The following is a 27,967-nucleotide window of genomic DNA, read 5'->3' as shown; positions in this document are numbered from 1 at the left end:
AAAATGCAAATTCATTACTTAAAAATCATACAATGTGATTTTCTGGATTTTTTATTTAGATTCCATCTCTCACAGTTGAAGTGTACCTATGATAAAAATTACAGACCTCTACATGCTTTGTAAGTAGGAAAACCTGCAAAATCGGCAGTGTATCAAATACTTGTTCTCTCCACTGTATATATATATATATATATATATACATGTTTTTTTTGGGCTTCGTCCCTGTCGTTGTTCATGACGTACCTTGTGTTGGGTGGAGAAAATAAAACCCTTATTACGTATTCCTGAGCCTGTCTTCAAATCCTTATACAACGTGACAGCGCACCAAAATTACAATCTGTTTGTCTGAAGTGCCATTTGAAAACCTAACACTGTAAGATCGTGTTCTCACCTTTAGTCTGATAATTCTCCATGTTCTCTTTCAATTGCTACCATGGTCATGGCATATGCTTTTTATAGTTCTTCTGTTAGAAACATTTCAATTTGTCCATGAGTGTAAGCATTAAAAACGTGTTTGTTTTTTATGTTGAAAGAGGTGTTGATTATGACTGGTATCACTTTACTGATGTATTGCTTTAGTATACAGTTTCATAATGCTTTATCAGTGCATCTATAATGTGCTATGAATGTTTATTAGGCAATATAACACTTCAGAAGAAGGCGCTTCAAGTAAAGTGTTATTAATGGTTAAAAACTGTGTGCAGAAGTTGTAGTGAGAGGGTGTGGTGTAATGACAATCTCATGTGAGAGGGTGTTGTGTAAAGACAATCTCACATTGGCACCTTATCTAATTCAGAAAGTGCTTATGGTATGTCACATAAACTCCGACCATCGAGGACATGTCACACACTGAGGACCATTTTACATTGTATTACATGCCTGCATTTTCACTGGGCTTATCAGATTCAGTCACAGTTCACACTCAAATGGAACCTCATCTTACCCACAGTTCTCTGGAAAAACTAACAGTTATGAAATGTGCACTGAACACCAACAAGTTGTTCTAAAACAACGTTGCTTTTGAGGCATAAACAGTTGTTGAGAATTGTGAAGGAGTCTTGTTAAGTACTTAAATCTGGGTTTGGGCCAACTTCATTCCCATTCACTCAATCCAGGAAGTTAATTGAATTACGATTCATGAATGGAAAGGTACACTGCGAGAATAATGGTACATTTCTGATTCATGAACTGAATTTCAATTAATCCCCTGAACTGAGTGAACTGAGTGAATTGACCCCAATTTAGGCTGTGGTGGTGTTACGCCTAATAATGCACTCCTGTGAAAAGCTGTGTCCTTGTATGTGGGTGTGTCTGACCTACCTCTCCCAGTGGCTGCAGACGTTGGGGTCCTTCTGGTTGAGGGAGGATGTGGAGAGGGGCATGAAGCAGCACGTCAGCACCAGCAGAATGATCCCGCAGCGCCACAGGAAGGAGGAGGCGACCATCTTGGGTTGAAGCTACACCTGGGAAAGAACAGCATATGAGAAATGAGAATCCAGTTGCTCATGAGTTGGTGTCCTGTTGTTCTTCTAGAATCTAGGATGTTGTCATAGTATTACGCTTGAATAATTGCTCAAGTAAATGCATGCGTGCTATAGTAGTGTTAGATTGATTCGTGTGTGGGCGCTTGGGTTGATGTGTGTGTGTGCGAGTGCGTGTGCGTGTGTGTGTGTGTGTGTGCAAAAACAATGCATGTACATTAAAGATGCTTAGAACACAACTCTTTGCTCATTTTTAAAACCGGTACTTGACTTCAACTCTTTGTCAAAATGCCTAAGGTCACAGTACTACAGTAACGGCTCGTGTTGTGGGAACAGGAGGTGAGTCTATTCCCCCACAGAGCTCACTGTTAGCCAATCAGTACAGCGTCTGTGTAAACATGACCGAGGAGCAGGTGCATACAGATGGCCCCTCCACGGGAATGACACACTTACTTGCCCATGCAGTACCCTACAAACTGCCCTGAAAAAGAGTCCATTGGAGTGTTCTTCAAAGTGCACCTCTTAGGGCCCTTACTAAAAGTCTACTTTCAAGTTCCACTGTCAATGCTCCTAGAAGTTCCATGTAACCATCAAGTTCAATATCAATAGGGCTTTTTTAGTGCCCTTGATGGCACCCTACATATACTGTATGTCTTAGGGCCGGGATGATACCAGCATCACGATACTCGTTAGTATCGTGGCAAGGAAACAAAACACAAAGCAGATTTAAAACAGCCCTAATGTTGGAAACAAACATCATTATGTTTTTATTTATTTTATTTTTTATTTTTTTGTCATTTAGCAGACGCTCTTATCCAGAGCGACTTACAGGAGCAATTAGGGTTAAGTGCCTCGCTCAAGGGCACATCGACAGATTTTTCACCTAGTCGGCTCGGGGATTAGAACCAGCGACCTTTCGGTTACTGGCACAACGCTCTTAACCACTAAGCTACCTGCCGCCCAGTTACATGTCCAGAGTCACATGTATTTATTTATATTTGACTATAGCACACAATATTTTACATACAGCAGGTTTTTAAAGGACCAAAGAGTTTGGTCTGCTTCGTGTTTTCATTTCTGCCATGGAAAAAAATATGTGAAACTGGTAACATCACAGCCCTAATATGTATGACTCTACACACAGTATATCCCAAAGGCCCTTTGGAGAGTCCTGGATTCATAGTAGTATAGTTCAGAATCCACAATTCACAGTGGTTAAAATGCACTTCACAGTGCCCTGCCTTCACACTAATATAAAAAGACACAACCACATAAACATTCACATATGCGCTGCATAAAAATGCTTTTCAGAAATATACAGTATGTGAATAAACTTGCAGCGTGAACTGACACTGCTGTACAAAAAAAACCATCTGCTTTCCATCAACTCCCATTGGACCCGAGTGGCACAGTGGTCTAAGACACTGCATCGCAGTGCTAGCTGTGCCACTAGAAATCTTGGTTCAAATCCAGGCTCTGTCGTAGCCGGCCGCGACCGGGAGACCCATGGGGCAGCACACAAATGGCCCAGTGTTGTCAAGGGTAGGGGAGGGAATGGCCAGCAGGGATGTAGCTCAGTTGGTAGAGCATGGTGTTTGCAATGCCAGGGTTGAGGGTTCGATTCCCACGGGGGGTATAATAAAACAAAAATAATAATAATGTATGCACTCACTAACTGTAAGTTGCTCTGGATAAGACGTAAATGTAATCAATTTGCTTTGTTAGTTTTAGTCATTTTAACAGTTTCCAGAGAATGCACTTGTAAAATAGATTTTATGAGGCCCTGAGTTGACAGGGGTGCAACTTTCACTGTAGACGGGGGGACATGATCGCCCACATTCTGAAATTGCATTTTTGTCCCCCCCAGTTTTATAATTGCACTGTGATACAAAACGCGGCACCAGTGTGCTTTAGGACCATGTGGACGCCTCAGAGCGGTAGGGTAGGCTGTTTTCCGGTTTTAGCCGGCTGGATTTAGGACCGCAAGGACACCACAGAGCGTGCTGACAGGCTGTGTGAACGCAAAGCTTCTGAAAGGCTGGCGTATTGGACCAGCACGGGAGAGATGATCAGAGGCAGCTACTGTCTGTGTTGCACTTTTTCTAAAAGCAAGCAGAGCAGAAACTGGCTACTCTTTAGTTGACTGATCTAGCTGGCAAGGTAACTGCTGTTTGACAGAAATAAAAGTGTTTATTCCCAGTGCTGAGCTAGTAGTGTAACTGACATGTTACGTTAGCCAATGTTTCATCCCCTCTCGACTGAAGTGAATGAACTACTAGCAGCTAGTTAGCTAGCAAGTAGCTACGACAGCCAGTTCAGCTCTAGCTAGCCTCTAGCTATCTGTCAGGTAGCAGTATCTAACAGCTGTTGTGTGTATGGAAATGTTTTGTAGCCTTTGTTTTGTCCCGTTTCAACAGAAGTACATTTGATGATGTACCATTAGCTAGAGCTACCTGAATCAAACGATGAAACCAGCGGCCAAACGATTTAAGAACGATATATTCTGACTGTTACTTAAGCGTAATGTGAGCTTTTATTAGTCAGTATAGCAATGTAACGTTATTGATCTGTCAGTTTCCCTAGCTAATTCCCTATTTTTCACACTGACACGGTATAAACAGCTCTACAGGCTTCAATGTCATGGTGCACAGTCAGTACACAACACTATGCTCATCATGTCTTAGCAGAATCAAATGGTAACAGGTGTCCCAGCAGGGTCAGACAGCCAGGGAAGACCAGTCGACGGAGCTCAGGTGAATTTTGCAGTATACTACAACAATCAGTGAATGGATACAAAGGGTAGGCTACAGTCTGGGATATGGGAATAATGGTCATTTCAATTATTGAACCATTGATTATATTATTGGGTAATATAATGTATAAATGTACACCAAGGTAATTCTTTGGCATGCCTCATCTGAGCAGGATCAGATGGTGACAGGGGCCTCATCAGGGTCAGGCAGCCAGGGAAGACCAGTCTGTGATGGCGCAGAGGTGAACTTTTGCAGATACAACACTTTATTCTCTCAGTGCAGCAAACACTGGACAAGCAAGAAGCTTCATAAATTTAAACTATTTTAAGGCAATCTGACAAACCTCTAAAGTTTATTTCCAAAGCATATCAAGGGTTGATATTGGCTTTTCCCGATGACACAAAACATGTAAAACACAAATGTGAGGCAGACCTGGGAGACGCTATTGATGATGATGAATGGATACAGTTGCAACACTCACTACCAAGTTCAAAACTGCATCTGGAAGCAATGTCAGCACAATAACTGTTCATGGGGAGCTTCATGAAATGGGTTTCCATGGCCGAGCAGCCGCACACAAGCCTAACATCACCATGTGCAATGCCAAGCGTTGGCTGGAGTGGTGTAAATCTGTCGCATAAAATGGCCCAGGTGTCTTCCTTCTTTTTGACAGTTGTGTTGTCTGTCTTTTTATCCTCCAGTACGTTACTAAATTCCTCCATCAGCTCCGACAATAGGTTTTTTTCATAAGCAGAGAAATTTTAACTTCTTTGACGTGCCATGATCAGGTGGCTAGCGGACAAATAATAAATGGCTAAATAACGTTAAGTAATGACAATAATACATTATATTTTATGCTAGCTCTCTTGGTTTATAAACTAGCTAGCTACAGTAGCTAACGTTAGCTAACAAATTATTTTTCTGTCTAGTACTGGTAAATAACTGATTTTATTTCAAATCAGCCAACCCATGAGAACCTTTCACAATAGTTATAACGTTACATTGTTATTATTTTATCAAGGAACAGCAACTTTGTGGCCTCATTTGTCAAGTAGGCTAGCTACTTCGTTTCAACTCACGAAATACCTCATATATTGGTGTAACATGTCATTAATCATAGTTTAAAACCGTTAATCATATATATTTAAAATTAAGTGGTGCAACACATCTCTGATTAATTATAAACCTAGATTTACAAAACCTAGATTAGCTCTAATGCTAGATTAATTAAACCATGTTGGTGAAACCCATCCTAAAGGTCTATGTATGAATTCTATGCAGTCAATGTAATGTCATTTATATTTCCCCCTTCATAAAGCATGTATAAATATTCATCACTTATGAAAAATAATACAGACACAACACAGAATGTTAAAGTAAATATGAGCATTTTATTTAACTTTTCCAGTAGCTAGCACAGAAATTGCTGAAGACTTCGCCGAAGAATCCTGCTATTGACCTTTTTCAGTTGGACTTTTCTTAAATAGATTAATTTATTATTTCTTAAAGATTCATATTCAAACCATTCATTCAATTCCCCATTTCAGACTCATAGCAATAACTATTTTATTGAGTAAAATGTACTATTACAGGGTCGTAAAGCCAGCTACCATTCCCCCATTATTCACTAGTTACCTAGCTAGCTAGTTTAGCAACTAGCTAAGCCCCTGCCAGAATCATTGTCAACACATTCAACTCGGTCAATGAACTTGACAAAATCGTCATAAAACTCATTAAACATTTAGTTAACAATGGTATCTCACTATTTTAAGACTTGCATTGTACTTGTGCACATTATGAACCTTTAACAACAGGACAAATTAAGAGACAGAAACATCATAATGTCATTTTTGGGCTTGTCACTATCTGGGCAAGCGGCAAAGCCGTAAACCCTGCCTATTTGTACTATTTCTCTTTGAGTGAGAGGTGAGAGAAAATGTCACTTCCTGGTGACCTCTCGTTTCTAAAAAGAATAGTAAAAAAAAATGAATAAAATATTTAGTTAACCTTATTGTTCACTATTTCATGACTGACATTGGACATTGTACGTTTGCACATTGAAAAATAGCTAAGAAGCCAGAAGAACGCTGGGCTGTCACCAGGAAGTGATGACATCACACTGAACTCTCACCTCTCCTCTGCAGTCAAAACGACAGCAACTGATTTATCTCTTAGTTTGTCCTGTTTAAATGGTTCGTAATGTGCAACTGTACAATGTAAATGAAATATCATAGGTAATTAAATGTTTAATGGGTTTTATGATGATGTTGTACATTTATTGACCGAGTTGGAAAACGTGTTGGCTTATGGGCCTTAGCTAGCTGTAATTCATAAGTAAATAAGGGGGGAATTCTAGCTAGCTTTACCACCCTGTGTTAGTATGTTTCACTCACTAAAATAGTTATGAGTCTGAAATGGGGAATTGAATTTCAAAGTCAAACTGAAAAATGTCAATAGTAGGATTCATCTGTGAAGTCTTCAGCAATTGTTTTCTGTGCTAGCTACGGTTGAAGTCGGAAGTTTACATACATTACATTTACATTTACATTAGGTTGGAGTCATTAAAACTTGTTTTTCAACCACTCCACAAATTTCTTGTTAACAAACTATAGTTTTGGCAAGTCGGTTAGGACATCTACTTTGTGAATGACACAAAGATCGTACTTTTTGGAGAAATGTCCTCTGGTCTGATGAAACAAAAATAGAACTGTTATGTTTGGAGGAAAAAGGAGGGGGCTTGCAAGCCGAAGAACACAATTTCAACCGTGAAGCACGGGGTGGCAGCATCATGCTGTGGGGGTGCTTTGCTGCAGGAGGGACTGGTGCACTTCACAAAATAAATGGCATCATGATGAAGGAAAATGATGTGGATATATTGAAGCAACATCTCAAGACATCAGTCAGGAAGTTAAAGCTTGGTCGCAAATGGGTCTTCCAAATTGACAATGACCCCAAGCATACTTCAAAGTTGTGGGAAAATGGCTTAAGGACAACAAAGTCAAGGTATTGGAGTGGCCATCACAAAGCTGTGACCCCAATCCTATAGAAAATGTGTGGGCAGAACTGAAAAAGCGTGTGCGAGCAAGGAGGCCTACAAACCTGACTCAGTTACACCAGCTCTGTCAAGAGGAATGGGCCAAAATTCACCCAATTTATTGTGGGAAGCTTGTGGAAGGCTACCCGAAACGTTTGACCCAAGTTGAAAAATTTAAAGGCAATGCTACCAAATACTAATTCAGTGTATGTAAACTTCTGACCCACTGGGAATGTGATGAAAGAAACAAAAGATGAAAGAAATCATTCTCTCTACTATTATTCTGACATTTCACATTTTTAAAATAAAGTGGTGATCCTAACTGACCTAAGACAGGGAATTTGTACTAGGATTAAATGTCAGGAATTGTGAAAAACTGAGTTTAAATGTATTTGGCTAAGGTGTATGCAAACTTACGACTTCAACTGTAGCTAACATTACATCTGGAAAATGTAAATAAAATGTTAATACTTCCTTTAACATTCTGTGTTGTGTCCATATTATTTTTGATCAGTGAGGCATGTTTATAAATGCTTTATAAATGCTTTATGAATGGGGAAATATAAATGACATTACATTGGCTGCAGAGAATTCATACATAGACCTTTAATGTTGGTGTTATAGATCAGAGTGGCAAACTGCACAGTTAATTACCATGTAGTGCTTAGCTATAAATGCTTTATGAATGGGAAAATAGGTTTGACTTTACATTACATATAATTCCTACACAGACCCTCCATGTGTGCTATAGACCAGTATAACCGACCAACTTAATTGTGATGTGGAGGGAGGGCTGTTTCTTGTGGATCTGTAGTCAAAGTAAATCATTACCAAATATTCTGGACAGACGTACCAGTAATCTAAGTGAAAGATCCTCAAGTGCACAAAATTATGTGTCTCAATAGCTAGGTTTCCATCCAATTGGCGACAGAGTTTCATGCAAATATTCAAAAATCTGCATAAAGAAAATATATGCATTTTCCCTCCGGTGGTGTGTTCCACCAAACTGACTTTTTGCAGAGAACATTCAGTGCATGATGACGTAGTGCACACAAAATTACTTTTTCGCTTAAGTTTTCATGTACTGAATAAGAATCTAAAGTTCAATGTGTTTCCATTGTATTTTCAACTCTACCAATAGTTTTGTCATAAAAACGTCAAATCGCAAATGTGCCTACTCTGGTCTTGGTACGTGCTCTAGCCAACAGCTCGCAGAAACAGTGCAGGTAGGCTAGTCTACATGATGAGATTATTACAGATAAGAATATTTGTATTTGTCAAATGACAGTCAAGCATGATCAATATGTCACCAGAATAAGACCCTCTCTATTTCTTGGAAAGGAACATCAAGCTCATAGCGTGCACTTTCAACCCCCTGTGAAGTTCATCATAATTTACTTAATCTGTAACCTAATAAACTGCATGGTTTCCCTAGTCATAGTGGGAGAACCACACACCCTATCATCGCTCGACTCCAAGTTTGCTTTGATATGATGGTTATTATATCAGTATTTGAGCATAAAGGCGTTTCCACCGCCATTTCTCGCATAATAAATGTTACTGACACAAAAAGATCCAACCATGTTGAATGAACAAATTATCTGTCAGCCTTTATAAAATTTGACCGAAACGTCCTGTTTCCATCACATCTGTCGTGATTTTTTTTTAAACGGTATGACTTTACTCGCATGAAAACTGTAGATGGAAACGTGGTTAGTATCATGTTCTGTTTTGTCATATCCACAACATTACAAGCAGCATATTCTCTACCTGGGGAAATAGATGCCCCCAGACCCCCATTGCTGTTTCCCAACTTACCCACATTGATAATTTTTCCCAATTCCACCCCTGTCCACACTATTACAACAAGATAAATCTGCAACAATCATCAAATCGGATATACAGAAGAAGCCGTGCATGTGGAAAGGCTGGTTCAATGTCACACAATGAAAATCAAAATGTAATTGATCTGACATGCGTTGATAGATGCAAGCAATCCAAGTTTGTCAGAGGCATTTAAACAGCAATTTTGCCATTATGTGTAGCAAAAAACTAGCTAGTGTGCAAAATAGCCTACAAATCAAACATTCTGTTAGTGTGGCAGGTTTTGGCCTCCTGCAGGATAGAAGCTTGTAGTGATAGAAAGACACCACTGGTGGACGCAACTTCATGTATATGATATGACCACTTTGATTCTACAGCTGTTCTCCATGTCTCTCGGTGCTACTTAAACAAATAAAAGGCTAACCACCAGGGCTACATCTCTTCTTAGGGCTAGCCTACTCCAGAAACCTCTGTAGAGGCCGCTGTAAGTCAGCGAGACGACCGGCTTCTGCGGCCTCTCGCTGTTGACAGTGGGTCTATGCAGGCGGTTAATGGGGGCACCAGGGGCTCACGCTCTCCGGTTTCACTGTTCTAACGGGCACAGCTGCACCCAACCCGCAAAATCCCAAACCCCCTCCTCGGGACAACTGTGCTGGTTCACAAACAACAGTGTCGCTGTGCGTATGAAAGAGCCCTACACACATTACACACACCACTCCTGATGGGGGGCTTAGGGGGGGCAACAGGGCTTTGATACGCTGCGGGTAGCAGCCCAGTATCAGACACCCGGGAGTCAGGCAGTCTGAAGTTCATCCAAGCACAAACAGAGGAAGAACTGAGTCCACGTCACAAAAGTGATTTGCCAACAAATGCAGTCTTCCTCAGCCACTTCTTCTGCGGGGCTTAGCCGCCCAAAGTTAGCTCACTTGAGAATTATTCAGAATTGAGATGAGAGAATGACAGTTGATTTACGCAGTATTCGCTGGTTAGTGGAGTTGTCAGTTATGACAGTGGTGAAGAGCTGTAAACAGGCAGTACATTTACTTCCTTACTTAGGCCTCATCGTGCCAAGGGTGCATAGGGTGCATTTATTTTTATGTCAAACTTTAAGTTTATCAACTATTACATGTACATTTGTATTTTTTTGTGATCCAATACATAATATAGTGCATTTATCATAATCTGGATGTAATCCAGAGAGGTTAGAAAATGTATCCACAGACTCATAGAGGATCTAGATACATTTTCTAACCTCTCTGGATTACAACCAGATTATGATAAATGCACTATATTACATATTGGATCACTAAAAAATAAAAATGTTACATTACCATGTAGTTTACCAATAAAATGGTCAGATGGTGATTGGATATACTCGTAATACATATCCCAAATGAAATAAATGATCTCACTCCAATAATTATAGAAAGTTAGCAAAAATAGATAAGATCTTGCTACCATGGAAAGGTAAATCACCCTGATTAACTCATTAGTATTATCCCAGTTTACCTATTTGCTTATGGTCTTGCCTACGCCTAGCGAACAGTTTTTGAAATTATATGAGAAAAAAATATTAAATTTTATTTGGAACGGCAAGCCAGACAAAATTAAACGGGCCTATTTATATAATGAATATGAATTCGGAGGACAGAAATGATTAAATATTAAAGCATTAGACCTATCACTAAAAGCTTCAGTCATACAAAAGTTATACTTAAATCTGAAATGGTTCTCTAGCAAACTAGTAAGATTGTCTCACCCTTTTTGGCCTTTTTCCCTTTATTCAGATTATTTCCTTTTCAAATAACTGAGCGTGAGTGGTTGTAATCTCCCAAATACCACTATTTCTAAAACAAGCCATAGAAAGTTGGTTGCAATTTCAATTTAATCCTCCAGAAACGACAGAACAAATAATGCAACAAATATTGTGGTTAAACTCAAATATACTAATTGATAAAAAGCCAGTATTTTTTAATAATAAAAAAAATAAGTATAATCTTCGTAAATTATATCATAGGTAGGACTGGTGGATTTATGTCGCACATGCAGCTAACAAAAACATATGGAAATGTCGGCTCTACCCAAAATTACAACCAACTAATTTCAGTATTACCGCGAAAGTGCTAACAAGTTTTAATGACTCCAACCTAAGTGTATATAAACTTCCGACTTTGACTGTATATACTGTGAGGGAAAAAAGTATTTGATCCCCTGCTGATTTTGTACGTTTGCCCACTGACAAAGACATGATCAGTCTATAATTTTAATGGTAGGTTTATTTGAACAGTGAGAGACAGAATAACAACAACAAAAATCCAGAAAAACAAATGTCAAAAATGTTATGAATTGATTTGTATTTTAATGAGGGAAATAAGTATTTGACCCCTCTGCAAAACATGACTTAGTACTTGGTGGCAAAACCCTTGTTGGCAATCACAGAGGTCAGACGTTTCTTGTAGTTGGCCACCAAGTTTGCACACATCTCAGGAGGGATTTTGTCCCACTCCTCTTTGCAGATCTTCTCCAAGTCATTAAGGTTTCGAGCCTGACGTTTGGCAACTCGAACCTTCAGCTCCCTCCACAGATTTTCTATGTGATTAAGGTCTGGAGACTGGCTAGGCCACTCCAGGACCTTAATGTGCTTCTTCTTGAGCCACTCCTTTGTTGCCTTGGCCGTGTGTTTTGTGTCATTGTCATCCTGGAATACCCATCCACGACCCATTTTCAATGCCGTGGCTGAGGGAAGGTGGTTCTCACCCAAGATTTGACGATACATGGCCCCGTCCATCGTCCCTTTGATGCGGTGAAGTTGTCCTGTCCCCTTAGCAGAAAAACACCCCCAAAGCATAATGTTTCCACCTCCATGTTTGACGGTGGGGATGGTGTTCTTGGGGTCATAGGCAGCATTCCTCCTCCTCCTAACACGGCGAGTTGAGTTGATGCCAAAGAGCTCCATTTTGGTCTCACCTGACCACAACACTTTCACCCAGTTCTCCTCTGAATCATTCAGATGTTCATTGGCAAACTTCAGATGGCCCTGTATATGTGCTTTCTTGAGCAGGGGGACCTTGCGGGCGCTGCAGGATTTCAGTCCTTCATGGCGTAGTGTGTTACCAATTGTTTTCTTGGTGACTATGGTCCCAGATGCCTTGAGATCATTGACAAGATCCTCCCTTGTAATTCTGGGCTGATTCCTCACCGTTCTCATGATCATTGCAACTCCACGAGGTGAGATCTTGCATGGAGCCCCAGGCCGAGGGAGATTGACAGTTATTTTGTGTTTCTTCCATTTGCGAATAATCGCACCAACTGTTGTCACCTTCTCACCAAGCTGCTTGGTGATAGTCTTGTAGCCCATTCCAGCCATGTTTAGGTCTACAATCTTGTCCCTGACATCCTTGGAGAGCTCTTTGGTCTTGGCCATGGTGGAGAGTTTGGAATCTGATTGATTGATTGCTTCTGTGGACAGGTGTCTTTTATACAGGTAACAAGCTGAGATTAGGAGCACTCCCTTTAAGGGTGTGCTCCTAATCTCAGCTCGTTACCTGTATAAAAGACACCTGGGAGCCAGAAGTCTTTCTGATTGAGAGGGGGTCAAATACTTATTTCCCTCATTAAAATGCAAATCAATTTAAAACATTTTTGACATGCGTTTTTCTGGACTTTGTTGTTGTTATTCTGTCTTTCACTGTTCAAATAAACCTACCATTAAAATTATAGACTGATCATTTCTTTGTCGGTGGGCAAACGTACAAAATGAGCAGGGGATCAAGTAATTTTTTCCCTCACTGTATATATATATATATACACACAGTTGAAGTCAGAAGTTTACATACACTTAGGTTGGAGTCCTTAAAACTCGTTTTTCAACCACTCCACAAATTTCTTGTTAACTAACTATAGTTTTGGCAAGTCGGTTAGGACATCTATTTTGTGCATGACACAAGTAATTTTCCAACAATTGTTTACAGACAGATTATTTCACTTATAATTCACTGTATCACAATTCCAGTGGGTCTGAAGTTTACATACACTAAGTTGACTGTGGCTTTAAACAGCTTGGAAAATTCCAGAAAATGATGTCATGGCTTTAGAAGCTTCTGATAGGCTAATTGACATCATTTGAGTCAATTGGAGGTGTACCTGTGGATGTATTTCAAGGCCTACCTTCAAACTCAGTGCCTCTTTGCTTGACATCATGGGAAAATCTAAAGAAATCAGCCAAGACCTCAGAAAAAAAATGGTAGACCTCCATAAGTCTGGTTCATCCTTGAGAGCAATTTCCAAACGCCTGAAGGTACAACATTCATCTGTACAAACAATAGTACGCAAGTATAAACACCATGGGACCACGCAACCGTCATACCGCTCAGGAAGGAGACGCGTTCTCTCTCCTAGAGATGAACGTACTTTGGTGCGAAAAGTGCAAATCAATCCCAGAACAACAGCAAAGGACCTTGTGAAGATGCTGGAGGAAATGGGTACAAAAGTATCTATATCCACAGTAAAACAAGACTTATATTGACATAACCTGAAAGGCCGCTCAGCAAGGAAGATGCCACTGCTCCAAAACCGCCATAAAAAAGCCAGACTACGGTTTGCAACTGCACATGGGGACAAAGATCGTACTTTTTGGAGAAATGTCCTCTGGTCTGATGAAACAAATAAAGAACTGTTTGGCCATAATGACCATCATTATGTTTGGAGGAAAAAGTGGGTATTGCAACCCGAAGAACACCATCCCAAACGTGAAGCATGGGGGTGGCAGCATCATGCTGTGGGGGTGCTTTGCTGCAGGAGGGACTGGTGTACTTCACAAAATAAATGGCATCATGAGGAAGGAAAATTAGGTAGATATATTGAAGGAACATCTCAAGACATCAGTCAAGAAGTTAAAGCTTTGTCGCAAATGGGTCTTCCAAATGGACAATGACCCCAAGCATACTTCCAAAGTTGTGGCAAAATGGCTTAAGGACAACAAAGTCAAGGTATTGGAGTGGCCATCAAAAAGCCCTGACCTCAATCCTATAGAAAATGTGTGGGCAGAACTGAAAAAGTGTGTGCAAGCAAGGAGGCCTAAAAACCTGAATCAGTTACACCAGCTCTGTCAGGAGGAATGTGCCAAAATTCACCCAACTTATTGTGGGAAGCTTCTGGAAGGCTACCCAAAACATTTGACCCAAGTTAAACAATGTAAAGACAATGCTACCAAATACTAATTGAGTGTATGTAAACTTCTGACCCACTGGGAATGTGATGAAAGAAATAAAATATGAAATAAATCATTCTCTCTACTATTATTTGGACATTTCACATTCTTAAAATAAAGTGGTGATCCTAACTGACCTAAGACAGGGAATTTTTACTAGGATTACATGTCAGGAATTGTGAAAAACTGAGTTTAAATGTATTTGGCTAAGGTGTATATAAACCTCCGACTTCAACTATATATATATGGGGGATTGGAAGTCATGCAGACAATTACATTGATGGAAGTTACAATATATCTGCAATATTAAAGCTGATCTACCCCTCCAATAAAAAATTAACCAAAAAAAAATGATTACATGTACAAGTGTGAATAACTGTCACGTCTCCTGCCGTTGCTCCCCTCCGGCGCTCTGAGCAACCGGTCTGAGCGCACCACCTCGGCAACACCGGAATGAAAACCCAACGCACAGTACCCCCCAGCTGCTGGATGTCATCGGCCAGGAGGATGACCCCGAGGACGAGGAGCGGGCCGGTCAAGGCGGCGACGGTGGAAGTCCCGAATTAGGTTGGGGTCCAGAACGTCCCCAGCCGGAACCCAGCTCCTCTCCTCAGGACCATACCCCTTCCAGTCCACCAGGTAATGGAGCCATCCCCCACGGAACCTGGAGTCCAGCAGGTCCCTCCCCACATATGCCGGAGTCCCGTCAATGTCCAGGGGCGGAGGAGGCGTACCCCGGGGGACGGCATCCGCCAGAGGACCAGGAACCACCGGCCAGAGGAGAGACACATGAAAAGTGGGTGAGACACGGTAGTGAGGGGGAAGGTGCAGCCGGTATGATACCTCATTTATCCGCCGGAGGACTTTAAACGGCCCCACAATCCAGGGCCTCAGTTTCTTGCAGGACAGGCGGAGAGGGAGGTTTTTTGTGGACAGCCAGACACGATCCCCAGGCTGGAATACAGGGGCCTCACTGTGTTGGCCGTCAGCTTGGTCCTTCTGCCGACAAATGGCCCTCTGGAGACGGACATGGGCGGCATCCCAGACCTGTCCAGTCATGTGGAACCGCTCGTCGACAGCGGGCACATCGGTCTGTCTGGGTGTCCAAGGGGCCAGAGCCGGCTGGTACCCCAGGACGCACTGGAAGGGAGTGAGCCCCGTGGAAAAGTGAACGAGGGCGTTCTAGTCATATTCTGCCCAGGGAAGAAACCTCGCCCACTCACCCTGCCAGTCCTGACAGTGGCAACGAAGAAACCTCCCCAGGTCCTGGTTCATGCGCTCCACCTGCCCATTCAACTGAGGCCTATACCCAGAAGTGAGGCTGGCCATGGCCCTGATCTTCTCCAGGAAACCCTTCCACACTCGGGAGGTGAATTGGGGGCCACGGTCCGAGACGATGTCCTCCGGAAGTCCTTAATGCCGGAAGACCTGTTGGAACAGGACCTCAGCGACCTGGAGAGTAGAAGGAAGACCAGTTAGTGTTTAAAAATGGCATGATTTGGAGATCCAATCTACGACCACCATGACTGTGGTGAAGCCATCAGAACGTGGAAGGTCGGTGACAAAGTCTATGGACAGGTGTGACCAAGGTCGCTGAGGCACTGGGAGAGGAACTAGTTTGCCTGCCAGGGCATTCCGAGGTGTCTTCGTTTGGGCACATATGGAACAGGAGTTGACATAGCGGGAGACATCAGAAGCCAAGGTGGGCCACAGTATTTTTGGGATAGAGAATGCAGTAATACCAGAGTGACCTGCCATAAGGGTAGTGTGCGCCCAGATCAGCAGTCGGTCACGGATACTGGTGGGTACATAAACGCGCCCTGGAGGGGCGTTGGCAGGCGCTGGGTCCTCCTGAGCCGCCAGGCGGATGTCTTCGTCCACATCCCAAACGACAGGTGCAATGATGAGAGACGAGGGCAGGATAGGACCCCCAGATCCTTCCTTTCTCCGGTATGGTGCATCCTGGAGAGTGCGTCGGCCTTCACATTCTGGGATCCTGGGCGGTAGGACAGAATGAATTGGAAGTGAGTGAGAAATTGGGCCCACCTGGCTTGACGAGAGTTAATCCGTTTCGCTGCCTGTATGTGCCCCAAATTCTGGTGGCCAGAAATAATCCGGAATGGATGGAGGTAGTGCTGAATGCCGTCTTCCACTCGTCTCCTTCCCGGATTCGGATCAGGTTGTAGGCACTCCTCAGGTCCAACTTAGTAAAGTACCGGGCCCCTAGTAGCTGCTCGATGGCAGACGGAACCAGAGGGAGGGGGTACCAGTACTTGGTGGTGACTGCATTCATCCCCCTGTAGTCAATGCATGGTCTCAGTCCTCCGTCTTTTTTGGCCACGAAGAAGAAGCTGGCAGAGGCAGGAGAGGTAGAGCATCTGATCAACCCCTGTTTCAGGGTCTCCGCCACATACTTCTCCATGGCCCCAGTCTCCGCCATGGAAAGGGGGTAAATGCGACTCTATGGGGGTGATGTCCCTCCAGCAGGTCAATGGTGCAGTCCCAGGGCATGTTAGGAGGGAAACGCGTAGCCTTAAAATGAAGAGAAGACATCGGAGAGATCTGCATACTCAAGTGTATTGTTGGGCTGGAGGGCGGACTCCGGACTCTCCACTTATGTGGAACAACAAACCACCGGCAGCCAGGTCTTCCGGCATGAGGTGGACCAGGCTGTGATCCTCTTGGTGCTCCAATTTATGCTGGGGTTGTGTAGTCTGTGCCAAGGCAATCCCAAGACGATTCGGTGAAGGGGTGACATGACGATGTGGAATGACAGCTCCTCGTGGTGCTCTGTTGGTGTGGTGGAATGGTGATGGTGATGGGGAGAGTGACATGCGTAATGGTGACTGATCCAAGGGGTTTATTGTCCAGTGAGGTGACGTGTAGCAGAGATGGCAGTGGAACGGTGGGCAACCCCCATTCAGAGACCAGCTCCCTATCTATAAGGTTCCCTGCTGATCCGGAATCTATCACAGCAGTAGAAATGGAAGTGAAGGAATAACCAGTCACCGTTATGGGAACTAAAAACAATGGTGTTGTGATAGGAGCTGACGTAACACTCAAAGAGCGGCGACGGGAGTCATACCGCCTAGATAGGGAGTCGCCAGGACATATGTGTTCCGTGGTGGTGTAGGGGGTGCTGCCCACCTCCATGGGTGATGACTCGGAAGCAGTGCGGCTTCCATAGCTCAGATGCGGTGAGCGTCTAGGCTCTGGGAGGTGTTGGGAATGCCGTCTCTCTCTCAACATGTCGTCAAGATGGATGGACGTGGTGATGAGGGTATCAAGGTCTATCTCGTTGCCACTGTCAGGACTGGCAGGGTGAGTGGGAGAGGTTTCTTCCCTGGGCAGAATATGCCCAGAACTCCCTCGTTCACTCCTCCACGGGGCTCACTCCCTTCCAGTGCGTCCTGGGGTACCAGCCGACTCTGGCCCCTTGGACACACAGACAGACCGATGCGCCCGCTGTTGACGAGTGGTTCCACATGGCCGGACAGGTCTGGGACGCCGCCCATGTCCATCTCCAGAGGGCCATTTGTCGGCAGAAGGACCAAGCCGACCGCCACCACAGTGAGGCCCCTGTATTCCAGCCTAGGGATCGTGTCTGGCTGTCCACAAAAAACTTCCCTCTCCGCCTGTCCTGCAAGAAACTGAGCCCCCGGTTTGTGGGGCCGTTTAAGGTCCTCCGGCGGATAAATGAGGTATCATACCGGCTGTTCCTTCCCCCTCACTACCGTGTCTCACCCTCTTTTCATGTGTCTCTCCTCAGGCCGGTGGTTCCTGGTCCTCTGGCGGATGCCGTCCCCCGGGGTACGCCTCCTCCATCCCTGGACATTGACGGTAGTCCGGCGTATGTGGTGCGGGACCTGCTGGACTCCAGGTTCCGTGGGGGACGGATCCATTACCTGGTGGACTGGGAGGGGTATGGTCCTGAGGAGAGGAGCTGGGTTCCGGCTGGGGACGTTCTGGACCCCAACCTAATTCGGGACTTCCACCGTCGCCGCCCTGACCGGCCTGCTCCTCGTCCTCGGGGTCGTCCTCCTGGCCGGCGACATCCAGCGGCTGGAGCCACGCGTCCGGGGGGTGGGGGGGGGTGGGGGGTACTGTCACGTCTCCTCCCGTTGCTCCCCTCCGGCGCACTGATTCACCGGTCTAAGCGCACCACCTCTGCAACACCGGAATGGAAACCCAACGCACCTAATCAACTCCAGCGCACCTGCACCTCATCATCTCATCACCACCCCTATTTAGCCCTGAACTGTTCTGGATGATGTTGTGTGTGATTGTTAAGCTTTGTGTCGTTTACTCTATATTTGTTATTTCTCTTTGTGATTGTTTAGTAAACCTTGACCTTGTTAATTCCTGCCACTTTGTATACTCAGTACTCGTCACAATAACTAAGTCTGCAGGAAGTTGAGCTTTCATCTGACATAATTCTACAACACCGAACAAAACATATTGCCATCTTCTCATTGAATCTATAATTTGGTGTGATCTTTACTTTAAATGATTTGTTCTTAGAAACCTTTGCTGTGAATTGAATTCCTTTTTTTTTTTTGTCAGATCTTTCATTAGTCCACCCACCTTAGCGTGTAAATGACCAAGAGGATGTATTTAGCTAAAATCCTCAATTGACGTTACGATGATCTTTTCCTGTGACATCTGCTTTACCAATCAAGTGAGTTAGTTCATGAGTGTTGATTGGATTTGAAGTCGCACTACCTGGACAGACTGTTTCCTTTAGATGATCATCAATAAGCACTCTATTGTCCCTCTAATCACTCTGACATCAATGCAAATGTAATCAAACACTTCATGAGAGCCCATATTTCTATAGGCTATGCAATTGCGTGGGAAAACAGTGATGGCCTCTATTAAAAAGAGGAGGACCCCATCAGCTTTCTATAGGCTAGGCCGACTATATTTATTTCTCAACTTTCCTAATATTAAGCACATTGCTTATCTTATCTACCTGGCTGGCATGAAAATGAACGACGGGAAAAGCGTTCTCCATTTGCTATTTAAGTACATAGATGACAAGTACATAGATGACATGTATGTTTCGAGACAGGTGCATGATAATGGTCCATTCTAAATCAAAACAAATTTCACACATATATTATTTTGTATATGTAAAGACAAGATTAAATCACGAATAGTCTGATGGGTGACAATATTATCCTATCACTATCATATTATATATTTTCACTTGTGAATGATGCCCAGCGTAAGGCAAGAAACAACGCCTTTTTTTGTGGACTTTTTCTAATCATAGTTGTACACCTCATGTAGCCTAGCCCATAGGCCTATATGTTTTGATAAGATTTGTATCACAACTAAAGTGGCCAAATAACTTCTTAAAATTAAGCACATTAATCCGCTTTACAAGGGGTGGCATGTGCTGCTTATGTAACTGGCATACATAAGCAGCGCGTGAGTTTCAAGTTTGGGGAAGATCATTTTCACCATAAACATGCACTTTTATAATAAAAGCATTACATGCATAATCGCATTTGTGGTCACTTTTGATAATGTTTTTTTCCCGCTAATGAAACATTCGCGCTTATAGCCTACTGCCGTGTGCACATTGCTGCACTTACAATGTGACGAAATAGCCTAATAGTTTATCAACATTTTAAGCTAAACGTTCTGATCTGTTGCGTCAGCCACATTGCGTAAAAAATGTTTTTTGATGCTAGTGTTTGTATTAATTTGGGATCTAACACATCCCACAACTGTCCCAGACTATGTTAGGAATATTTATTTCTCGCACAGAATAGGTCAACTTTTGTACTATGGGCGGCAGGTAGCTTAGTGGTTAAGAGCGTTGTGCCAGTAACCGAAAAGTCGCTGGTTTTAATCCCCGAGCCGACTAGGTGAAAAATCTGTCGATGTGCCCTTGAGCAAGGCACTTAACCCTAATTGCTCCTGTAAGTCGCTCTGGATAAGAGCGTCTGCTAAATGACTAAAATGTAAATGTAGATTGACATAGGCTTGTGCTTTCGCTGTTCGTTAGGCCTACTCATCTTGTTGGCTGACGAAAAGTAAATGTGGTCTTCCAATATCTTCAATATGCACCTCGAAATTGGATAAGGACGTGCACAGTTGCATCCCCGATGTGTCTGTCTTCACTTGTAGCCTCTGAGAAAAACCAGATCACGTGATGGAGAGCCATGTGAGTGGGAGGTGCTTCAGAGCACGCAGCACTCAGGGTGAAGGGCACAAGGCAGCACTCCGGGCCAAGGGCACAACGGCCACTGGCCGCAAAAGGCATGGATTTTTTTAGGGTGTATTACGGCCACACAAAGGGGATGCCGCAGTGAAAATCGAGGCATTATCAAGTGCTTGTGAAATTGTGAATGAGAGACTGATGAAGTGTGTACAGCCTGCGCAAAAAAACAAAGCAGAGCTCATTACCTTTTTCAAATCATCATTAGAGTCGCATCATGCAGCCTTACAATGTATTAAAAATCAAAACATATAGCCCAACGTTTGTAGAACAACTAAAGTTACATAAATAACTCTAAATTAAGCATTTAGGAGTACCTATTTATTTGTTAACCGCTCAACACAGAATAGTCGCATGTGCACACTCCCTCAACTCATTTGGAGAAAATATTTTTTCAATTTTATTCAGCTTTATACTATACTATAAAGTAATATCAAATAATGCCACAGAATTATAAGCAAATCTTGTCTGCTAAATGAACTAGTGTAGCCCACAACCATTTGGCATAGCCAGATCAGGACCTAACATAAGGAGTATGCTATTCTGTTCTTCTGAAATGGACTACATTTTCTTCATATCATGTTTATTTGGACCGGTCTAAAATAAATAATGCATTTATTGTGAAGGTGTCGGCTATATTACATGGATTTATTAGACTTTTTTTAATGTAGATGTTCCAAAGGTCTGCATCAGTGGCTTGTAGGCTATGTGTGGAAGCCAGGAGATGCTAAATGTGTTTATGTTAATTAACGGTCAAGTATCGTGAGACCGACAGTTATTTGCTTGACAATCACCGGCTGACGAAATTCCGTGACCGCAACAGCCCTATGTGTGTGTGGGTGTGTGTGTGTGTGTAACTGTGTGCACGTCACAGTTGTGGGGCAAGACTCCAAAATCTTGATCACAAGTGTCCTTATCTTTTTAATTAAATGAAACTTTGTCTAGCGTGAATGTGAAGCTTTGTAGTTGGAAACTTTTACCGGCAGAGAGAGAATGAATGAGTAGGTATATGTTCTTAGGGAAGCTTTAAAATGTTGTTATTGTCTTTATCTTTATTGATTCAGATTGATGTGGTTAGTTTGTTTTTGTTTGGATGAGCTTTGAGAGAGAGAAGAGCGAGAGAGAGAAGGACAGAGAGAGAGAGAGAGAGAGAGAGAGAGAGAGGGGGAGAGAGAGAGAGGGGGAGAGAGAGAGAGAGAGAGAGAGAGAGAGAGAGAGAGAGAGAGAGAGAGAGAGAGAGAGAGAGAGAGAGAGAGAAAGAGTTAATAAAGAACACAGAACAAACAGATGCTGTGTCTCTTGTCTTCTGTGGTGTGACATCTGCTTTTCACCTGACCCACTCAGCTGTTTCTCTATAGCGGTGCAGTCAGCCTTCCAGGACAACCTGCATTTCTTTCTAAATACACTTTAACTGGGAAACGGCACCAGTATGGGGTGCCATAATGACTCTAGTCCTCAACCTCCCTACCTACCTATCCTGCCCACTGGGCACAAACTAGTTGAATCAACGTTGTTTCAATGTAATTTGTCAATGTATTCTGACGAGGGAACTAAGTGGAAAATAATTTATTGTATTTTAAAAGTCATTATCGTATATTTTTGTTCCATCTGTGCCGCTGACTTATTCTGGCTTTAATTCCAGTTTGTCTACAAATTAGCAATTGATATGTTGGATTCACGTCTCCATCTGAACCAAAATCAAAGTTGTGGTCCTCTGTAGCTCAGCTGGTAGAGTACGGCGCTTGTAACGCCAGGGAAGTGGGTTTGATCCCCGGGACCACCCATACGTACAAATGTATGCACGCATGACTGTAAATCGCTTTGGATAAAAGCGTCTGCTAAATGGCATATTATTATCAAAGAATATAACTAAATAAAATCAAACTTTGTTTAAAGTGCATTTAAAGTTGAATTTGATTTAGTCCTATTCTTTAACTTTGATTTTTTATATTTTTTTGGGGGGGGGGGGCACACATGGAACTATCCAAGCAGAAGATAAATCTCCTTAAAATGTTGATATTTGGTTGCGTTGACAACCAAACAGATTTCAATATCACTTTTGAAATACAATAAATAGCCTATTAACTTGTTGACAAGTTAACAAATTATATTTGGATTCACATCTCCAACTCAACCAAAAATAAAAGTTAAAGAAAGGGATTCAGCCAGTGGCTCATATGGAACTACCCAAGCAGAAGATAAATCTCCTTAAAATGTTAATATTTGGTTGTGTTGTCAACCAAACTGAATTTAATATTACTTTTGTAAGTACAGTATAGCCTAAAGTTAAGGCTATCTTACAAACTAATGTAAAATTCTACCTTAAAATGAGTAACACATCTATGACCACATTTGAGGTTACTGTAACTATACATTTCTTCTTATGTAATCATATACAGTGGCTTGCGAAAGTATTCACCTCCCTTGGCATTTTTCCTATTTTGTCGCCTTACAACCTGGAATTAAAATTGATTTTTTGGGGGGTTTGTATAATTTGATTTACACAACATACCTACCACTTTGAAGATACAAAATATGTTTTCTTGTGGTTGGTTGGTTAATAGGTGTGTGTGTGTTTGTTGTGCATTCAGAAAACCTGTACAATTCCACAGCATGCCAAGTGATCCCAAAACATAGACTCACACCCAACCCAATAAAACCTCACACTTTGATGGGGAAACAAAAATATTAGGATATACTCATAAAAAAGTACACTGACAGATGTTGAGCGAATACAGCATTTTTGCTCATCCCATAATCCTAAAAGGTAACTTGGTCCATTTCATGCCCCACCTGTTTTCTCTATGCCAGTGTCAGTCCTGGGTTTAAATAGTATTGGAAATACGTTCAAATTCTTTAGCTGTGCTTGATTGAGCTTGCCTGTCTCAAAAGTGCCTAGCCCACCCATCTGACACTCCAAGCAGACTCAAGCAAACACTCAAAGTATTTGAAAGACTTAAAATACTACTTGAATCTAAGTCTGGCCAGTGTCTGCCTATCATTTCACCAAATACTCTAGCTTTAATAATCAGAAGCGGGATTAGAACCCAAGAAGGTTGTTGGTTCCAGACAGTTGAACCCTCAGACATCAGAAGAAGAGCAGGGTCAGACAGTATTGAGGGGAAGTGTGACCACCACCGGAGACAAGAGTGTAGGAAATGACAGTTTTGTCTAAAGTCCCCTGTCTATGGTGGCTTCCAGACAGTGGTGCTGCATATAAGAAGCCTGGGGTGGAAATATAGAGTTACACACTTTGCTGCTCCGAGGACCCAGACAGAGATAGATATGAGAGGGATATGTATGTAGGCGCCAACCGTGAAAGTCATAACTTCAAAACAATGTTATCTAGGCTCTTGCCTGGGTAGGATGCTGTAATTGTTAAATGTAACATGACTATGCATTATTCAAGCATAAGTAGTGTATAAGGGAATATGTTACTGTATTGTATATCACTACCTTAAAACATGGCTGTAAGCACTGGAAGTTGTTAATTAAATATGGGGGCTAGATTTTCTAAGAAGTAAAGTGGTTATAATTCCAAGAACTAAAGCACTGCACAATTGCATAATACTTATCTAAGGTGGTAGGTAGCCTAGAGGTTAGGGGGCGGACCTGTAGCCGAAAGGTTGCTGGTTCGAATCCATGGTATCTTGAGCCTGAAAACAGCTCACATGATTCAGCCCTTAGTGCAAAAGCTCCACTGAACAGTTATCACTTTTGCCCGGCAATTGACCTCTGTGTGCCCTCTTGGACTTTTAGAGAAAAATTATGTCATAAGAGAAGAATTTCAAATCATTAGAGCTTGCTCAAATAAGGTGCAAATTGCATCAATGGCTGGGTCTATGTCTGTGACGCTTCCTCTACGGAGTGAACTGTGAATGTGAGAGGGATAGGCTACATGTTCACGCCATCCTCGTCCATCTAGCCGTGTTTAGCTAACTAGAACATGGGCAAAACCAAGTTAAGATAGATTAAAATATGTGACCCACCACCTGGATTTGGTCCTTTGTAGAAATATTTGAAATGGTGTTTTTACATTGGCTAAAAGTAGAGACTCCAAGCTAGAAAATGGTATATCATTCACTGCAGTAGAGGAACAATGAGGAAGTAATTCTGCTTTGAAAGTTGATAAACTTCTAACCCAACTTTTGAGAAAATGGCCCGTGAATGTTTTGGTACACCTACTGGAGAGCTCTTCTTTGTCTACACCCATTCAGCCACGTTCACACCCTCTTAAGCCTTAGCCCCACCCATCTCTTTAAAGATTCACAGTCTAGTAAACAACCAAAGATTTTAAGACTAAAAGGGGTGAAAGTAGTAGCAAAAATTTGTAGTAAAAATAAACGTTATCTAGTCCTTGGCCTATATCCTAATCTGACTTTGGTGCAGGTCATGTTGTTCTTCACATTACCGTCTCTGGTAAACAAACACTATATCAAATACAATTTAACTTTATTTGTCACATGCACAGGATACAGAAGGTGTTAACGGTACAGTGAAATGGTTACTTGCATAGTGGAGTCTTTTGTTTAGCTAGCTAAACAACAAACCCTAATCCCAACTCTCAACAACTTGGAACTCTGAAAAAAAAAAAAACTCTGACTGGGCAAAATCGATTTGAACGGTCATCCAACTCGGGAACTCAGGCCTCTTTCTAGAGCTTCTACACATATCATACACATAGCATTAGCTAGCGAGCCAGCCAGCTAATGTTAGCTAGCTAGCTAACAGTATGCTTTAACTTGCAATGAAAACAACTTTCTGACAAAATTTGAAACGTATAATTTCTGAAAATGTAGCTAGATAGGTAGTGTACATGGATGACCGCTTCTCCCTCTGTCATGGATGTCATGGTTGCCCTTAGTTTGAAGATGTAATCTGGAGACAAATGTTTTATACAACAGCCTTCTTTCTGTGTTCTCTTTTTGGACTCTCTCCGTATTTGGCAATCTCTCTGCTTCCAATGGGCATTCCACTGATTTCAGAACTCGGTCAACTTCTTCTGTGACAATGACACCGTATCTTCCCCAACATTGTCATCAGAAGACTCTGTTTTTACCTAAATCAGGGATTTCCTCATTGTCTGATTCATTTTCAGAGAGAGTCAGCATGGCACGATCATCCTCCAGAAAGTAGTCCATCACAACGTTTTCCCGCAGAGCTTTGTCGATAGCGCTATTAACGTCAGGGCAGCAATGTTGAGAGCAGTGGCAAAACTTGTTAAGTTCTTCATGATATCTTTCAAAAAAAGTTGTGGTAGACAGGATTATCCACAAATACTTCCCAGCTCATGTTATAGACATAAGCATCCTACATGGCAGACCAATCCAAACTCATCTCTCAGCATGTCCAGCCCATCCATTATCTCTGCCAATCATGGCTAGCGGGAAGGTTCCTGTATTTTTCAGTGGCTAAACCAACTAGGCTCTTTATTTAACAATTTTATTCGTATTTACAAATGGCATACAAGTTTGTTATTAAGGTACATGAAAGTTCACATGTTCCAGAAGGCATTTCTGCCAAAAAATGTGCTTCTTCTTCTGTTTCTGCTGGTTCTTAATGACCGTAATTAAACTCAATTAAAATAGAAATGGTTGGTTGTAGGCTGTACATTTATCTTCTTCCTAACTATTCCTTATTCTAAAGTCTAAAACCCAACAGTATCCATCTAAAACATCAAATTAATATGTGGGAGTAGGAGTAGGAGTATGCTATGTGGGATATGGTGTATAATTTAATCTGATCTTAATCTAATTTGATGCAGATAAAATGTTATGATCTACATCTGTCAAGGGTGTTGAAATGGTGTGGTGTGGAATCAGGCGCAGAAGCAGATGTACAGTCCAACAAGACTTTACTTGAGCAAAATAATCCAAAAGGCGGCCTGAGGCCAAACAGACGCACACAGGCGTCACACACGAGCGCACAAACACAGAGCGCAAAAACTCTCCTCAACCGAGGAGGAAGCTAATAGAACTGGCGTACCGAAAACACAGGTTACGCACAAACACCTGACACGAAACAATCACACACAACACTAGACAAACACAACGAGAAACTTATAGGACACTAATTACGTCAAACAGAAACAGGTGTGTAAACAAACAGACAAAAGCAAACGAACACGAAACATCTAGCGGTGGCAGCTAGGAATTCCGGAGACGACGAACGCCGAAGCCTGCCCGAACAAGGGAGAGAGGCAGCCTCGGCGAAACCGTGACAGTACCCCCCCTGACGCCGGCTCCAGACGTGCGCCCGACTCCGGCCTCGGGAACGACCAGGGGGACGCGGCGCAGGCGCGTCGGATGACTCCGATGGAACTCCGTCAGGAGCGACGGGTCCAACACGTCTCTCCTCGGCACCCAGCACCGCTCCTCCGGACCGTACCCCTCCCACTCCACTAGATACTGGAGACCCCCATCCGGCGTCTCCGAATCCAAGATGGATCTTACGGAGTGCGCCGGTGCCCCCTCGATGTCCAACGGGGCGGAGGAGTCTCCAAGATCTCATCTTCTTGGAGTGGGCCCGCTACCACCGGCCTGAGAAGGGACACATGGAACGAGGGTTAATACACTTATACTCCACAGGTAGCTGTAATCTATAACAAACCTCGTTCAACCTTCTCAGGACTTTAAATGGCCCTACAAACCGCCGACCCAGTTTCCGACAGGGCAGGCGGAGGGGCAGGTTTCTGGTAGAGAGCCAGACTCGATCACCAGGTGCGTACACCGGTGCCTCACTGCGGTGGAGATCAGCGCTCGCCTTCTGACGTCGGAGGGCCCGCTGCAGGTGGACGTGTGCATCGTTCCAAGTCTCCTCCGAGCGCCGCGCCCACTCATCCACCGCAGGAGCCTCGATCTGGCTCTGCTGCCAGGGTGCCAGAACCGGCTGGTAACCTAACACACATTGAAATGGAGTCAGGTTAGTGGAGGAATGGCGTAGGGGAATTCTGGGCCATCTCGGCCCAGGAACGTACTTTGACCACTCCTCCGGCCGGTCCTGGCAGTATGTTCTGAGAAACCTACCCACATCCTGGTTTACGCGTTCCACCTGCCCATTGCTCTCGGGTGGTAACCCGAGGTGAGGCTCACCGAGACCCCAACCGCTCCATAAACGCTCTCCAGACTCTGGAGGTGAATTGGGGACCCCGATCAGCCACAATGTCCTCGGGTACCCCGTAGTGCCGGAACACATGGGTAAACAGTGCCTCGGCAGTTTGCAGGGCCGTAGGGAAGACCCGGCATGGGGAGCAAACGACAGGCCTTAGAGAACCGGTCCACAACGACCAGGATGGTAGTATTCCCTTGGGAGAGGGGAAGGTCTGTTATAAAGTCCACTGATAGGTGGGACCATGGCCGTTGTGGAACGGGCAGGGGTAGCAACTTACCCCTAGGTAGATGTCTAGGCGCCTTACACTGGGCGCACACCGAGCAGGAG

At 43.2% G+C, this 27,967-nt stretch overlaps 1 protein-coding gene across 1 annotated transcript in view; it reads right to left on the bottom strand.

Moving 5' to 3' along the window:
• LOC121541401 (multiple epidermal growth factor-like domains protein 10) overlaps window positions 1-27,967 on the bottom strand; it is a 199,420-nt gene that overhangs the window by 150,331 nt on the left and 21,122 nt on the right. The window contains exon 2 of the mRNA XM_041850387.2: window positions 1,321-1,463. Within this exon, the coding sequence (XP_041706321.2) occupies window positions 1,321-1,445 (125 nt within the window). The 5' untranslated portion in view covers window positions 1,446-1,463. The remainder of the gene's footprint in view (window positions 1-1,320; window positions 1,464-27,967) is intronic.

Source organism: Coregonus clupeaformis, chromosome 27 (assembly GCF_020615455.1).
Source record: "Coregonus clupeaformis isolate EN_2021a chromosome 27, ASM2061545v1, whole genome shotgun sequence".
Taxonomy (NCBI): Eukaryota; Metazoa; Chordata; class Actinopteri; order Salmoniformes; family Salmonidae; genus Coregonus; species Coregonus clupeaformis.
This window is presented reverse-complemented; position numbering and strand designations above follow the sequence as displayed.